Source organism: Haliotis rufescens, unplaced genomic scaffold (assembly GCF_023055435.1).
Source record: "Haliotis rufescens isolate VD_foot unplaced genomic scaffold, xgHalRufe1.0.p SCAF_2, whole genome shotgun sequence".
Classification (NCBI taxonomy): Eukaryota; Metazoa; Mollusca; class Gastropoda; order Lepetellida; family Haliotidae; genus Haliotis; species Haliotis rufescens.
In genome coordinates this window covers 73,848,905-73,865,229 of record NW_025963890.1, presented here as the reverse complement: position 1 = coordinate 73,865,229, position 16,325 = coordinate 73,848,905, and the positions used below count along the sequence as shown (strand labels likewise).

Sequence of the window (16,325 nt, the reverse complement as noted above, 5' to 3'; positions counted from 1 at the left end):
TACTTATTATCTGTGTTCTATGTGAACATGATGAAGGGGCCTCATTCAGTGTTTGACGATGGCCAAACTTTGTCAGTGGTCCAAAGGACCAGCACATAGAAAATCTACTGGTCCTGTTGGATCTCTACTAAACACAATCGCTCTGACCCAAAAAGGTCTTAAATCATAGATACTTTACTATGTTCCTACAAGTGAGTGTGCATAATTGGAATGAGAAGCCAGTCAATAAGGCAACCACTGTACCACATAGTGTTGTTTAGGTGGCTGGTTTTGTTTCGAGTTTAGAGTCGATTGCTGATTTCGAAAGTTGTACAGACTTAGATTACTTTGTTCATCCCCGAAATAACACTAGACCAAGGGGCGGTCGGGTAGCCTTGTGGTTAAAGCGTTCGCTCTTCACGCCAAAGACCCGGGTTCGATTCCCGCCATGGGTACAATGTGTGAAGCACATTTCTGGTGTCCCCGCCCGTGATATTGCTGGAATATTGCAAAAAGCGGCGTAAAACCAAACTCACTCACTCACACTCACTCACTAGACCACCGGACCAGCATTTGTTTAATTTTGCTGGTCCTCAACATGCTCAAGGAAATATGTTGACTCGGACCAGAAGACCGGTGTCGAACACTGCTCATTGAGTATTGCTGCTGTACTATTTGTCTCTTGGACATCTAGAATTAGGATGCCCTAGATGTTTAAGTTTAACATTGGTGTTATCAGGTTTTGACATAGACAATGACCCTGTGGCTTTCAGGTTTAACGCTTGACAATACATTGAACATATTGTTACCACTCTCACTATCATGGAAATTAGTGATGTATCTTTTTGATGTGACATGTTCAAACACATCAACGTGATCAAACATGTCAAAAGGAATAGTTGAACCAATATTTTGCACAAATCTTTTCCTTTTTTGTTTCAATCCCTGCTGCAGATAATTTTGCAACCATATGAGTACAGTACTGGTCATTATCAGAACTTATGAGTACCAGACAAAACGTTTCTCAAGCCAATAATTACTGTACTGCTTGTTTGTAGAATCGACTGGTATGATATTGCACCGCTATCATTTGAAGACCTCATGTTATACATTTGGATGTTGGTGCCAAACTAACGTAAACATAATCATGATCATGATGATTAGAGAATTTAAGGGCATTATTATTAGCCAATGACAATGCAAAATACACATTCTCCACGTTGTACACTTGTTTATTTCCATATCAGCATGATCAGTCTGGGTCAGGATTTCAAAATTATCTAACTAGTGAATATGGTTGCCACAAAATGAGCCACTTATCATACTTATGTGGCTGGTAGTATGTGACTTGGTTTGAAATGGACAGGGAGTCCAGACAGGGGATACAGACGGGATACAGACAGGGAGTACAAACAGGGGGTTCAGACGGGGTACAGACAGGGGGTACAGACAGGGTACAGACAGAGTACAGACGGGATACAGACAGGGAGTACAAACAGGGGGTACAGGCAAGGAGTATAGACAGGGGGTACAGACAGGAGGTACAGACAGGGAGTCCAGACAGGGGATACAAAGAGGGGGTCCAGACAGGGGGTCAAGACAGGAGGTACAAACAGGGGGTACAGACAGGGAGTTCAGACAGGGGGTACAGACGGGGCACAGACAGGACACAGACAGGGGGCAATTCATAGTACAGGGTTGTGTCTCTTTGGCACACCAGAATTCTAGGTTCGTGGGTTCGTATCCCTGATTATGTAAGGGATGAAACATGACTTCGAGACTTTGGTTGCGATCGTAGAACCTAAAGGAAGCAGTGACTTAAGTTGGTAAGACTGAGGAGGTTAGCCCAAAGTTTTACAAATCAGAACACTGACACCCAAAGGTTATTACAGATTACAAATTTTCAACACATACCAGCGGGTTGAAACATGATAAATAGTTTTCTTTCATTGGGTCAAACAGTATTCATGTGCATGTTTTATGTGCAGAGAAATCTATGTGAAGCCTCCTGTCTGTTCTGCACCCACTTGATTTTGACCTGACAGCATGATACCTCAGATGTACATCTCAGCTAATACATTTTCTTTTCTAACAGACACTCGCAAATGATGGGATTGAACCTCCAGATTTTGAGGACTTTGTTATACAAAACCAGTGCCTCATCGAACGTGATCCCTTCAAGGACCTACTGTTGTACCCAGAAGATGACATCGATGTCCATACAGTGCCCAAAACAAGTCGCACTGTCACACCAGTCGTTCCTGAATCAAGGTAAGTGTAGAATTTGTGTTTACAATTGTGTGCCCGGGAACTTATTGCATGTACACCGATATTGCACCAATATTACTTCAGAAGTTGAACTTGGTACTGTTAAAAGTATTCTTTTTTACATGATTACTCTTTTATACCCACTCCATACTCCATAGTTTCAATTAGGCCTGGCATCTGTGGTTGTGCTGAGTTATATGTTGGGTCCCCTGCTCCCTGGCGTGATACACTGTCACTCTCTCTCTCTCCATAGTGATCTGGACCCAATAGTCAAGGACTGTGTGCAGCGATACACATCGGATTACACAGTTGTCACACGCAGGTAAGAAGGAGCACATCAGGACTCCATGTTATAGTTACAAATAGTGACTTTCTGTCAACTGTGTTTGTGGCTTAACCATTGATGACCTGTAAGTTGTAAAGGCCTTGCATCTTTAGGCATCCCCGGACACTCCTACTTAGTAATAGGAATGTAATATTGTTCAACGTGTTCTTGGTACACCTCCAGAATACTAGATACACATCCGCCATGTTTGTTTGATGCTACAAATATAGAAACATGTGATGTGACTATTTTCAAACAGTGCGATGAAGCTTGAAATAAACAGAATAAATGACTATGAATTTGTATGGTTCAATATGAATAAAGCTTAACTCTTTCAACACCGTAGGCCGGTTATCCGGCCAAGAAGCATCGAGTCCCCAGACACCGCAGGCCGGTTATCCGGCCAAGCCGTAGTCACGTCAAAATAGTATGTATTTTTATGGACCTACCTGTAATGTCATTCATTTATTAAATCTATCACATTTCACAATGTCTGAAATACATATTCCATATCAATTTAACATTTTTTATCGTTAAATTAAAAAATTATTCACTATTTCTCGCGTTGTTATTGAAAATAAAATTCTCGGACACACATTTCGACAACGGGTCCACATCGAACACGTCAAAGAGGAAAATAAAGACGTTTTAAACAAATCTTTAAATATATTATACAAAGTAATAAATAAAATCAACAAAAATATATCTTAAAGTAATCAAACTTACATCTAAGTTATTATTTCCATCTTTTTGTGTGATCGCGTGTAATGTAAGTCAAATGACATCTCGGCTTTCGTCGCTATGAATTCTCGGCTCGGACACGATGTTTAATGCAAAAATATATGTATGAAAAATCTTTGTCACAGCTCGTAACCTAGCACGATACATTCACGAAGTTCCATATTTTTAATATATATCGTGATTTCCTGCTCAAAACGTTCAGAATAACACAATTTAACAAAATTCTTTCGCAAACTACTGTAATTTATCGAACACGAGCTTGGTATCACAGCTGTGATTTGATTGGCTGCCTTAGGTCACGTGCTCAAAATTGACCAATCACGAAACTTGTAGCAGATTTCAGCAAGAAAGCGTCATTAGAAACCAATTTTAATCCAATGAAATCGCTTGTTATTACTACAAAAAAAAACCAGTCGATGTTACGTGCGTGTAGATGAAGGAATAAGCTTTCCAGCGATGTGTCATATGCTGTTCTTCGACGAACGTGTTATTCATACGAAACTTCGAAAACGGGGGTATTTCTTCATTTTACTGAGCGGACAGTCGCTGTTATCGGGAAATGGGTGATGACAGAAACTGTTTATAATTCTTTTTAAAATGATTTTCCAATTACGTAAACAATGAAAATAAAACAGAAATAGGTACGTGGATATTATGAAATCATATATTTGCCGAAAATCGTCAAGTTTTCGCTTCCTTGGTCCTTAATCTGGATGTTAACAACGTGTTAGCGTACATTTTTTATTTACAACAAATTTAATTAAGTTGTAAATGCATTATTTTAAATAATGTGAAAAACATAACTTTCATATTTATAAACCATAGGATCAGACCTTTCAAATGGTGTATAACATGTAGAAGCAAATATATTTTACAAGCAGGTATTTTCTTTGATAAATGTTGGCTTCATCTATCACACAAGAGTCTCTGGGAACTCGGTGTCCCAGCAGTAAACACTTCTGGTTGACTGGTGTTGAAAGAGTTAAGGTAAATATCAAGGCAATTCATAAACATGAAAATGAACAAAACCTGGAAATGAACATGAAATTATTATTATTATTATTATTCAGTTCAATAAGTTATTAAGTTCAATTATGACAAACGAAAACCTCATCGGTGACATCCATCAGGGACACATTTCAACAAACGTGTTTTTTTAAACTAAAAATGACATTTACTAATAGTCACATTCCTTACCAATAAGTTCAGGAATTTGGGATGAAATGTGATTATGAACATGATCAATGTATGGTGGCCTACTTTGTAGATACCAGAGGTACAGCTCCAGTTTCCACAGCAAGGAGAAACTGGCCGACCGAGATGGCATCATACATCAAGAGTATGAGATTGATGACATGGACGAGATGCCTCCGGAGCAAGAAAAGGTATTTGTCTTCGGCTTTATGCATGCAGGCCACTGGGAATGCTTGTAGACACAGCATTGACTCATCCTTACAGATAGCTAAGCCTTATTCTAACAGCAAGATTCTACCTTCTTTGATGCAGTAATGCCATAATGAAAACAGCAATAACACACACACACACACACACACACACACACACACACACACACACACACACACACACACACACACCCTCTCTCTCTCTCTCTCTCTCTCTCTCTCACTCTCTCTCTCTCTCTCTCTCTCTCTCTCTCTCTCTCTCTCTCTTTTGCATGTTGTTGAAGCTAGTTCCTCATAGTCGTTAAATGGCTTTTACTTCAAGCTAAAAAATGCAGCCTTCAAGTTAATTTTTAAAGCTATTCCCTCACTCTCTGCATCTCTCAGTATGTGTAAAACATGATATGACTTTTACAGCAAGAGAGCAACAAGCGTCAGTCCCTCCACTTAAACGAGACTCCTCGTGGCAGCTGGGCCAGTAGTATATTCGATCTGAAACAGAGTCAGGCAGATGCTCTCCTGCCCAACCTGTTCCAGCGCATGTCATACGACGATGTCGACCACAATAACGAGAACCAGCGCCAGCAGAACAGACAGGACAATATCTTTAGTCTGTTTCCACCACAGGAAGAGGTGAGACAAGGGAGATAACTCATTCAAATCAAGTTGATCACTTTCTGGCTGGAGTAACATGAAAGTCTAATTGTGTTTGATTGTTGGAAATATGAATCTGTGAAGTAGGTACTGTTGGCCTAGTCTTCAGTGATCAAACCTTGATGTAACACTCTGCCAACAGGACGACTCAGAGGGGAAAACAATCATCTAGAAATATTTTCTAAGTTAGTACGTTGTTGTCTCTAGGAATGTTTTCTGATACAGATGTTGCCACATTGTTGTTCGTCTGTACCAGAAGTCCCCGCTGGTCAATGAAAGCTCCCTTGTATGCGGTATCACTTTGTTCGGCAATGCGTGTCAAAGTTTGATCCCTGTTTAATTATCAGGAGGAGTGTATTGAGAGACGAGCCCCTATGGAGACGCCCAAAGAACACTTCGGACACCGAATACACGTCAAATGTCTACAACTGTCGTAAGTCTGCGTGTAGTGTCGTACTTATCAGAATATATTATAGGAAAATCTACATGTAAAACATATCTTTACAGTTGAAGAAATATGATTCTTTTGAACATTTAAATAATAACATGAATAACAGATTTTTAACTCCACGTCTCCAATGTACAGTATGAATTCTCTTAAACTGGTAATGACAGGGTCTCCCCGATCATGGTGTTGATTAGCTGTGTTTAGTCTCACCTAAGTGGTACACATTCAGGACCAGTGTCACTTTACTGATTAAGAGAAATTGTTAATTATGTCTTTTGCTCAGGTTTTCATGTATATTGCTGTGTTGCAGACTGGAGATGGAGGTTGAGCCCATCTTTGTTACACTCGCTTTGTACGATGCTCGGGAGAGGAAGAAGGTGAGTGGATTCGATTGGGGATTATCTGCCCTTGATTGATACGATGGTATTTAGATCTAAGTCTTCAACTTTGACATTTAAGTTCAAGTGTATGAGATTCCTAAGTTTCAAAGACATGAAGTAGGTTGTTGTTTCAAGAACCCATTCTAAATGGAAATGTCAGTCAGTATTCATAGTGTGGGCGAAGGGGTAGCTTTATGGTTAAAGTGTTGGCTTGTCACACCATGAACCTGGGTTCTATTCCCCTCATGAGTACAGTGTGTGAGTGACTGTGCTTGTCGTAATAGGTGACTCTCGGGATCGGGTGCTCAGGCTCGCTGACTTGGTTGATGTCATCGATCCCAATTGCGTGGATTGATACTCATGATATCAATTACTGGATTGTCTGGTCCAGACTCGATTATTTACAGACCGCCGTCATATAGCTGGAATATTGCTGAGTGCGGCGTTAAACAACAAACCAACCAACCAACCAACAGTGTGTGAAGTCCATTTTCGGTGTCCCTATGATAAGGCTGGAATGTTGCTAAAAGTGATGCAAAACCGTACTCACTCACAGCATGCCTCCCTCCCAAGGATACCTGTTTAGAATTGATCTCGAAAGTCTATGAGTTGATCGGGAGGTGAGGCTCATGGTTATATGTCCTCGTCCCCCGACGGCATGCATCGTTGCTCAAAATGTCAATCACTGGATTGGCTGGTCAAGACATCTATTTACAGGTTGCCATCATGTAGCTGGAATATTGCTGAGTGTGGACTTAAACAGCAAACACTTTACTTTGAAGTGTCTGAAGTCAAGTTTATGCTGATGAATTTTTCAGCGTAACTAATCACAGTTTATTATGTCCAGATCTCGGAGACATTCCACTTTGACATGAACTCGGACCACCTGAAGCGGATGATCCACATGCATGTGCCGCATCAGGACATCTCCACCCTCAGTCGCGGCTGCAACTTCAGCATCACCTACCCGACCAATGATGTGTTCCTCGTTGTCAAGGTAACGCCTCATACACCCCTACACTCCTACATCTATGGTGGATCCAAACCACAGCCTATCATTTATGCAGATGGGATTGTGCCCCCGACTTATGTTATGGTAGAAGTATGGTGAGGCTGAAGGCTGTCAGCATGGTGAATGTTGCGAGGCAAACCGCCAATGTAAACCTTTTTGAAGTTTGAGTAGATGCTCCTTTAATGACAGGATATGTAGTTTGGCGTTTGCTTTCATTCACCCTTGTGTTTGGATGCTGATGGGATGTTACATGTATACACAGATAGACTCAAAATTCAGCATAATTTATTCAACCTCTTACACCTTATAAAATGTTTTAGATAACAGATATGTTTCTTATCTAGTTTGTTTAGTATGCAGCTGAAATTTGTTTTGTTTTCTTTTTGTTATTATGATGGACTTGTGATCTATGAGTTTATCCTTGAAACAAATGGAAACAGATCAATAATCACTATTGTTGATGCTGTGTGTGTAGTGTTGACACTGTGTGTGTTGTGTTGATGCTGTGTGTGTTGTGTTGACGCTCTGTGTGTTGTGTTGACGCTGTGTGTTGTGTTGAGTCTGTGTGTTGTGTTGACCTATGTTATATTGACGCTGTGTGTGTTGTGTTGACCTATGTTATATTGATGCTGTGTGTGTTGTGTTGACACTGTGTGTTGTGTTGACGCTGTGTGTTGTGTTGACACTGTGTGTGTTGTTTTGACTGTGTGTGTGTTGTGTTGATGCTGTGTGTGTTGTGTTGACACTGTGTGTGTTGTGTTGATGCTGTGTGTGTTGTGTTGATGCTGTGTGTGTTGTGTTGATACTGTGTGTGTTGTGTTGACATGTGTGTTGTGTTGACCTATGATATATTGATGTTGTGTGTGTTGTGTTGACACTGTGTGTGTTGTGTTGACACTGTGTGTTGTGTTGACATGTGTGTTGTGTTGACCTATGTTATATTGACGCTGTGTGTGTTGTGTTGACCTATGTTATATTGATGCTGTGTGTGTTGTGTTGACACTGTGTGTTGTGTTGACACTGTGTGTTGTGTTGACGCTGTGTGTTGTGTTGACACTGTGTGTTGTGTTGACGCTGTGTGTTGTGTTGACGCTGTGTGTTGTGTTGACACTGTGTGTGTTGTTTTGACCTATGATATATTGATGTTGTGTGTGTTGTGTTGATACTGTGTTTGTTGTGTTGACATGTGTGTTGTGTTGACCTATGATATATTGATGTTGTGTGTGTTGTGTTGATGCTGTGTGTGTTGTGTTGATGCTGTGTGTGTTGTGTTGATGCTGTGTGTGTTGTGTTGATGCTGTGTGTGTTGTGTTGACATTGTGTGTGTTGTGTTGACGCTGTCTGTTATGTTGACGCTGTGTGTGTTGTGTTGACGCTGTGTGTGTTGTGTTGATGCTGTGTGTTGTGTTGATGCTGTGTGTTGTGTGTTGACGCTGTGTGTTGTGTTGACGCTGTGTGTTGTGTTGACGCTGTGTGTTGTGTTGACGCTGTGTGTTGTGTTTGCAGCTGGAGAAGGTCCTGCAGCAGGGGGATATCAGCGAGTGTGCGGAGCCCTACATGAAGGAGGATAAGGTAAGGAGGAGGAGTCCAGATGTAGTGTCCCTGGCCCAGGGCAGAACAGGGGCAGAAATATGTGGCACTGAGCTGGACAACGCCAACATACATGTACATAAGCCATTTAAGATGATTGGTGAAATTTCAAAATTGCATTTGGTGGCAGGTGTCTATATTGTGTGCAGAGCTGCAACCCTGCAGTTTGCCCTGATTATGTTCCTAGATTTGTCAGCACCCTACCTGTGCTTTTCTTCACACATCAAGCTGACACACAATGATGTAACTGAAGTGTCTTAACCTCACTCACTCACTCATGGCAGTGATGTATGTGTCATTTGGGCCCTGTAGTGGCATCTTTGACTTAACCATGTTGACATGTTATATGTGCTTAACATTTAATGGGGGCGGTCGGGTAGCCTAGTGGTTAAAGCGTTCGCTCGTCACGCTGAAGACCCGGGTTCGATTCCCGACATGGGTACAATGTGTGAAGCCCATTTCTGGTGTCCCCCGCTGTGATGTTGCTGGAATATTGCTAAAAATGGCGTAAAACCATACTCACTCACTCACTTACATTTAATGATAACCAGTTACTGTGAGAAAATTTGATAAAATGGCAGTGGCGGATGTTCACCTTCTTGTTTCAGTCTGCTAAAGAAGAAAAGTACCGCACACAGGCTACTCAGTTTTGTGATCGCCTCGGCAAGTACCGTATGCCGTTTGCCTGGACGGCCATCTACCTGATGAACATCGTAGGGGGGCAAAGCAACAGCCTGGAGAGGGAGGCATCTGTTGAGAAGTCCATAGACCACGAGTCCCCCTCGTCCCGAGCCGCCAGTCTGGGTGAGGAACATTCATTGTATGAGATGATGGGTCTTAAAATGGTCAGCTCGCTGCCACAGTTTCATATTCAAGCCACTTGGAGAAGCTGGTTAGAATAGGTCCCAGCACTAATGGTTGTCAAGGGGAAACTGAATTGAATCAGTGTCGAGACTCTTGGGTCCTGGTTTATTTCATGGCATGAAGCCCCCATGGTGGGGGGTGTTGTTTATAGTATCAGTCACTGGGTAGTCCAGACTTGATTATATGCAGTCCACTGTGATATGGCTGGATTATTGCTGACTGTATCATAAACTACAAACAAACTACAAACAAACACAACAGCCACTGCCAAGGTTTTATTCGACTTTGAGCTAGGTCTGTATTAGGTGTATGTGTGAGGACACTGGCTGTACTAACGCCTCACTTCTGAGTTTATCTTTTAAACCAGGTATTTACCTAGACCAGGTCAGGGGTCGATACTTGGCCCCAAGTCTGTGGCAAATGTCAGTAAAAAATTCAAAATGGGAAATCATGTTTTCCTAATTCATGTAGATCTAGTTGTGTTCACTCATGAATGACTTGTGTTTCACTGATAACAGGACCCACATAGAGGAAGTGGCTTTTTGTTAAAATACTTATAATCAAAAATGAGAACTTTATTACAATTTTTTTCCATTTTGACTGACAAGGGTACATAGTTTGGAATCCTACTCAAAGAAAAATCCCTGTAAAGAGTGTTTTTCAAGGAATAACCTTATCTTGATTGTCAACTTCTGGTAATTCTGTGTACATACGTATCATCATACATACTGATGTTGACCCGTGAAGATATCTGGGGTAGAATAGGTCTTCAGCAACCCATGCTTGCCGTAAAAGGCGACTATGCTTGATGTAAGAGGCGACGAACGGGATCGGGTGGTCAGGCTCGCTGCCTTGGTTGAAGCATGTCATCGATCTCAATTGCATCGATTAAGGTTTATGATATTAATCACTGGATTGTCTGGTCCAGACTCGATTATTTACAAACTGCTGCCATGTAGCTGGAATATTGCTGAGTGCGGCGTAAAACAACCAACCAACATACTGATGTTCAAATTGAATAACAAGAGATATGTCGGAAACTGATGTTGACAAATACAGGAAGCATGTTTCTAGATGTTTCCATGTTGGAAGACCTGCTTAGCATGTTGACCACTAATGTTAATGTAGCACATGAGGCAAATGGTATCAATAGCAGGTATGGATATGTAATGCTGTATGCGCAGATCGGCGGAGTGGAGTTGGGGGTCAGTTCTCGGGATTCCGGAAACAGTCCAAGGATGACCTACTAGCTGGACGTCGGGGCTCAATTGACCGTGGTCGAGCTGGTTATGAGAAGAGACGTAGTTGGTCCCCAGAGAGCTATGGAGCAAGTCTAGACAACTTCAGACCTGTCACGCTCACCGTCTCCAGCTTCTTCAAGCAGGTGGGTGCTCTCAGTCAGGGTGTGTATCAGGGGCACGGGTGGCCCAGTTGACCAAGTCTCTGTGATTCGCTGTGCAGAGTTGCATCCCTTAAACGCCAGAAACATATGATTGTGGGTTCGAATCCCGGTTCGCCCCGATTATGTTTCTAGGTCTGTCAGCACCATACCCGTGCTCATGGGTTTCACCTAAGTGGTAAACGTCTGAGACTTGCATGACTTCAAGCTTTCCTCCCACATTAAGCTGACATGCCGTGATATAACTGGAACAATGTTAAAAGCGGCGTTAAACCCAACTCACTCATTCACTCACTCTTGGTGTTTATCACTAAAGAATCATAAATCTTGCCACCTTTGAATTGTCAAAGAATCACAAAACTAAATTGTGGCATGATTAAACACTGCCAGGCCACTTAGCCAATCAGTTGTTAGACATAGCTGATGCACTAGAAGGGAGGTAACTCTATGTCAACTGCGTTGATAATATTTGATACACCATGGAGTGTGTGCCCGTGTTAATTATGGCACGATGGATCGAAATATTTAAGTTTTCATTTCTAATCAGTGTTCGTTGGTGTAAAAGTGATTAAAGCAAACATTTAAGGTTAAAATTGATAATTATTTGTGTGTTACATTGATTGATACTTGTATGGGCAAGTAAAAATGGCTGTCCACGGATGCACCTGTGTATCGTCTCCTCACTTTTGTTTAAAATGTTTTGTATTCATTGTTTTATTGTGTGTCAAGGAGAGTGACAAGCTGAGTGATGATGATCTGTACAAGTTCCTGGCCGACCTCAAACGTCCATCATCTGTCCTGAAGAGAGTTAAGTGCATTCCAGGTGAGACATCTATCAATGCTGCACACATTGAACTGGTTAAGACATTGCTGTGATGTCAGTACAACCTTTATCCAATTGCCTTTCTCTCTTCCCTCTTGTTTTTGTAATGATTCAATTTCACTGATGCTCTTGTGTTTTCTCCAGCAACATTAAAGCTTGATGTGTCCCCCTGCCCAGAGGAGCCCCGCTACAACCTCACCCCCGAGCTGTGGAAGGTGGAGCCCTACCCCGACGACAAGGGCCGCCCTACCAAGGAGGTCACTGAGTTCCCAGCCAAGGAGGTGTTCATACCTTACAGCACGTACAAGTAAGTCGGCAGTACAGCACGTACAAGTAAGTCTTCAGTACAGCACATACTTGTAAGTCGGCAGTACAGCACGTACAAGTAAGTCAGCAGTACAGCACATACAAGTAAGTCGGCAGTACAGCACGTACAAGTAAGTCGGCAGTACAGCACGTACAAGTAAGTCTTCAGTACAGCACATACTTGTAAGTCGGCAGTACAGCACGTACAAGTAAGTCAGCAGTACAGCACATACAAGTAAGTCGGCAGTACAGCACATACAAGTAAGTCAGCAGTACAGCACGTACAAGTAAGTCGGCAGTACAGCACATACAAGTAAGTCAGCAGTACAGCACGTACAAGTAAGTCAGCAGTACAGCACATACAAGTAAGTCGGCAGTACAGCACGTACAAGTAAGTCAGCAGTACAGCACATACAAGTAAGTCGGCAGTACAGCACATACAAGTAAGTCAGCAGTACAGCACGTACAAGTAAGTCAGCAGTATATCATGTACAAGTAAGTCGGCAGTACAGCACGTACAAGTAAGTCAGCAGTATATCATGTACAAGTAAGTCGGCAGTACAGCACATACAAGTAAGTCGGCAGTACAGCACGTACAAGTAAGTCAGCAGTACAGCACGTACAAGTAAGTCGGCAGTATATCATGTACAAGTAAGTCGGCAGTACAGCACGTACAAGTAAGTCAGCAGTACAGCACGTACAAGTAAGTCGGCAGTACAGCACGTACAAGTAAGTCGGCAGTATATCATGTACAAGTAAGTCGGCAGTACAGCACGTACAAGTAAGTCAGCAGTACAGCACGTACAAGTAAGTCAGCAGTACAGCACGTACAAGTAAGTCAGCAGTATATCATGTACAAGTAAGTCAGCAGTACAGCACGTACAAGTAAGTCGGCAGTATATCATGTACAAGTAAGTCGGCAGTACAGCACGTACAAGTAAGTCAGCAGTACAGCACGTACAAGTAAGTCAGCAGTATATCACGTACAAGTAAGTCGGCAGTATATCATGTACAAGTAAGTCGGCAGTACAGCACGTACAAGTAAGTCAGCAGTATATCACGTACAAGTAAGTCAGCAGTACAGCACGTACAAGTAAGTCGGCAGTACAACACGTACAAGTAAGTCAGCAGTATATCATGTACAAGTAAGTCGGCAGTACAGCACGTACAAGTAAGTCGGCAGTACAGCACGTACAAGTAAGTCAGCAGTATATCATGTACAAGTAAGTCGGCAGTACAGCACGTACAAGTAAGTCAGCAGTATATCATGTACAAGTAAGTCAGCAGTACAGCACGTACAAGTAAGTCAGCAGTATATCATGTACAAGTAAGTCGGCAGTACAGCACGTACAAGTAAGTCAGCAGTACAGCACGTACAAGTAAGTCGGCAGTACAGCACGTACAAGTAAGTCGGCAGTACAGCACGTACAAGTAAGTCAGCAGTATATCATGTACAAGTAAGTCGGCAGTACAGCACGTACAAGTAAGTCAGCAGTATATCATGTACAAGTAAGTCAGCAGTACAGCACGTACAAGTAAGTCAGCAGTATATCATGTACAAGTAAGTCGGCAGTACAGCACGTACAAGTAAGTCAGCAGTATATCATGTACAAGTAAGTCAGCAGTACAGCACGTACAAGTAAGTCAGCAGTATATCATGTACAAGTAAGTCGGCAGTACAGCACGTACAAGTAAGTCAGCAGTACAGCACGTACAAGTAAGTCGGCAGTACAGCACGTACAAGTAAGTCGGCAGTACAGCACGTACAAGTAAGTCAGCAGTATATCATGTACAAGTAAGTCGGCAGTACAGCACGTACAAGTAAGTCGGCAGTATATCATGTACAAGTAAGTCGGCAGTACAGCACGTACAAGTAAGTCGGCAGTATATCATGTACAAGTAAGTCGGCAGTACAGCACGTACAAGTAAGTCGGCAGTACAGCACGTACAAGTAAGTCGGCAGTATATCATGTACAAGTAAGTCGGCAGTACAGCACGTACAAGTAAGTCGGCAGTATATCATGTACAAGTAAGTCGGCAGTACAGCACGTACAAGTAAGTCGGCAGTACAGCACGTACAAGTAAGTCAGCAGTATATCATGTACAAGTAAGTCGGCAGTACAGCACGTACAAGTAAGTCAGCAGTACAGCACGTACAAGTAAGTCAGCAGTATATCATGTACAAGTAAGTCGGCAGTACAGCACGTACAAGTAAGTCGGCAGTATATCATGTACAAGTAAGTCGGCAGTACAGCACGTACAAGTAAGTCGGCAGTACAGCACGTACAAGTAAGTCAGCAGTATATCATGTACAAGTAAGTCAGCAGTATATCATGTACAAGTAAGTCGGCAGTACAGCACGTACAAGTAAGTCGGCAGTATATCATGTACAAGTAAGTCGGCAGTACAGCACGTACAAGTAAGTCGGCAGTATATCATGTACAAGTAAGTCGGCAGTACAGCACGTACAAGTAAGTCGGCAGTATATCATGTACAAGTAAGTCGGCAGTACAGCACGTACAAGTAAGTTGGCAGTACAGCACGTACAAGTAAGTCAGCAGTATATCATGTACAAGTAAGTCGGCAGTACAGCACGTACAAGTAAGTCAGCAGTATATCATGTACAAGTAAGTCGGCAGTACAGCACGTACAAGTAAGTCAGCAGTATATCATGTACAAGTAAGTCGGCAGTACAGCACATACAAGTAAGTCGGCAGTACAGCACATACAAGTAAGTCGGCAGTACAGCACGTACAAGTAAGTCGGCAGTACAGCACATACAAGTAAGTCAGCAGTATATCATGTACAAGTAAGTCAGCAGTACAGCACGTACAAGTAAGTCAGCAGTATATCATGTACAAGTAAGTCGGCAGTATATCATGTACAAGTAAGTCGGCAGTACAGCACGTACAAGTAAGTCAGCAGTATATCACGTACAAGTAAGTCAGCAGTACAGCACGTACAAGTAAGTCGGCAGTACAGCACGTACAAGTAAGTCAGCAGTATATCATGTACAAGTAAGTCGGCAGTACAGCACGTACAAGTAAGTCGGCAGTACAGCACGTACAAGTAAGTCAGCAGTATATCATGTACAAGTAAGTAGGCAGTACAGCACGTACAAGTAAGTCGGCAGTACAGCACGTACAAGTAAGTCAGCAGTATATCATGTACAAGTAAGTCGGCAGTACAGCACGTACAAGTAAGTCAGCAGTACAGCACGTACAAGTAAGTCGGCAGTACAGCACGTACAAGTAAGTCGGCAGTACAGCACGTACAAGTAAGTCAGCAGTATATCATGTACAAGTAAGTCGGCAGTACAGCACGTACAAGTAAGTCAGCAGTACAGCACGTACAAGTAAGTCAGCAGTATATCATGTACAAGTAAGTCGGCAGTACAGCACGTACAAGTAAGTCAGCAGTATATCATGTACAAGTAAGTCGGCAGTACAGCACGTACAAGTAAGTCAGCAGTATATCATGTACAAGTAAGTCGGCAGTACAGCACGTACAAGTAAGTCAGCAGTATATCATGTACAAGTAAGTCGGCAGTACAGCACGTACAAGTAAGTCAGCAGTATATCATGTACAAGTAAGTCGGCAGTACAGCACGTACAAGTAAGTCGGCAGTACAGCACGTACAAGTAAGTCAGCAGTACAGCACGTACAAGTAAGTCAGCAGTATATCATGTACAAGTAAGTCGGCAGTACAGCACGTACAAGTAAGTCGGCAGTACAGCACATACAAGTAAGTCAGCAGTATATCATGTACAAGTAAGTCAGCAGTACAGCACGTACAAGTAAGTCAGCAGTATATCATGTACAAGTAAGTCGGCAGTACAGCACGTACAAGTAAGTCGGCAGTACAGCACGTACAAGTAAGTCAGCAGTATATCATGTACAAGTAAGTCGGCAGTACAGCACGTACAAGTAAGTCAGCAGTATATCATGTACAAGTAAGTCAGCAGTACAGCACGTACAAGTAAGTCAGCAGTATATCATGTACAAGTAAGTCGGCAGTACAGCACGTACAAGTAAGTCGGCAGTACAGCACGTACAAGTAAGTCGGCAGTACAGCACGTACAAGTAAGTCAGCAGTACAGCACGTACAAGTAAGTAGGCAGTACAGCACGTACAAG

At 42.4% G+C, this 16,325-nt stretch overlaps 1 protein-coding gene across 3 annotated transcripts in view; it reads left to right on the top strand.

The window, feature by feature from the left end:
- LOC124133236 (dedicator of cytokinesis protein 7-like) overlaps positions 1-16,325 on the top strand; it is an 81,668-nt gene that overhangs the window by 2,643 nt on the left and 62,700 nt on the right. For all 3 annotated transcript variants that reach the window (XM_048400532.1, XM_048400534.1, XM_048400533.1), the window contains exons 3-14: positions 2,075-2,250; positions 2,501-2,569; positions 4,581-4,698; positions 5,131-5,346; positions 5,715-5,800; positions 6,126-6,192; positions 7,043-7,192; positions 8,714-8,779; positions 9,406-9,601; positions 10,846-11,045; positions 11,790-11,883; positions 12,028-12,190. In XM_048400532.1, coding sequence (XP_048256489.1) covers positions 2,075-2,250; positions 2,501-2,569; positions 4,581-4,698; positions 5,131-5,346; positions 5,715-5,800; positions 6,126-6,192; positions 7,043-7,192; positions 8,714-8,779; positions 9,406-9,601; positions 10,846-11,045; positions 11,790-11,883; positions 12,028-12,190 — 1,601 coding nt within the window. The remainder of the gene's footprint in view (positions 1-2,074; positions 2,251-2,500; positions 2,570-4,580; positions 4,699-5,130; positions 5,347-5,714; positions 5,801-6,125; positions 6,193-7,042; positions 7,193-8,713; positions 8,780-9,405; positions 9,602-10,845; positions 11,046-11,789; positions 11,884-12,027; positions 12,191-16,325) is intronic.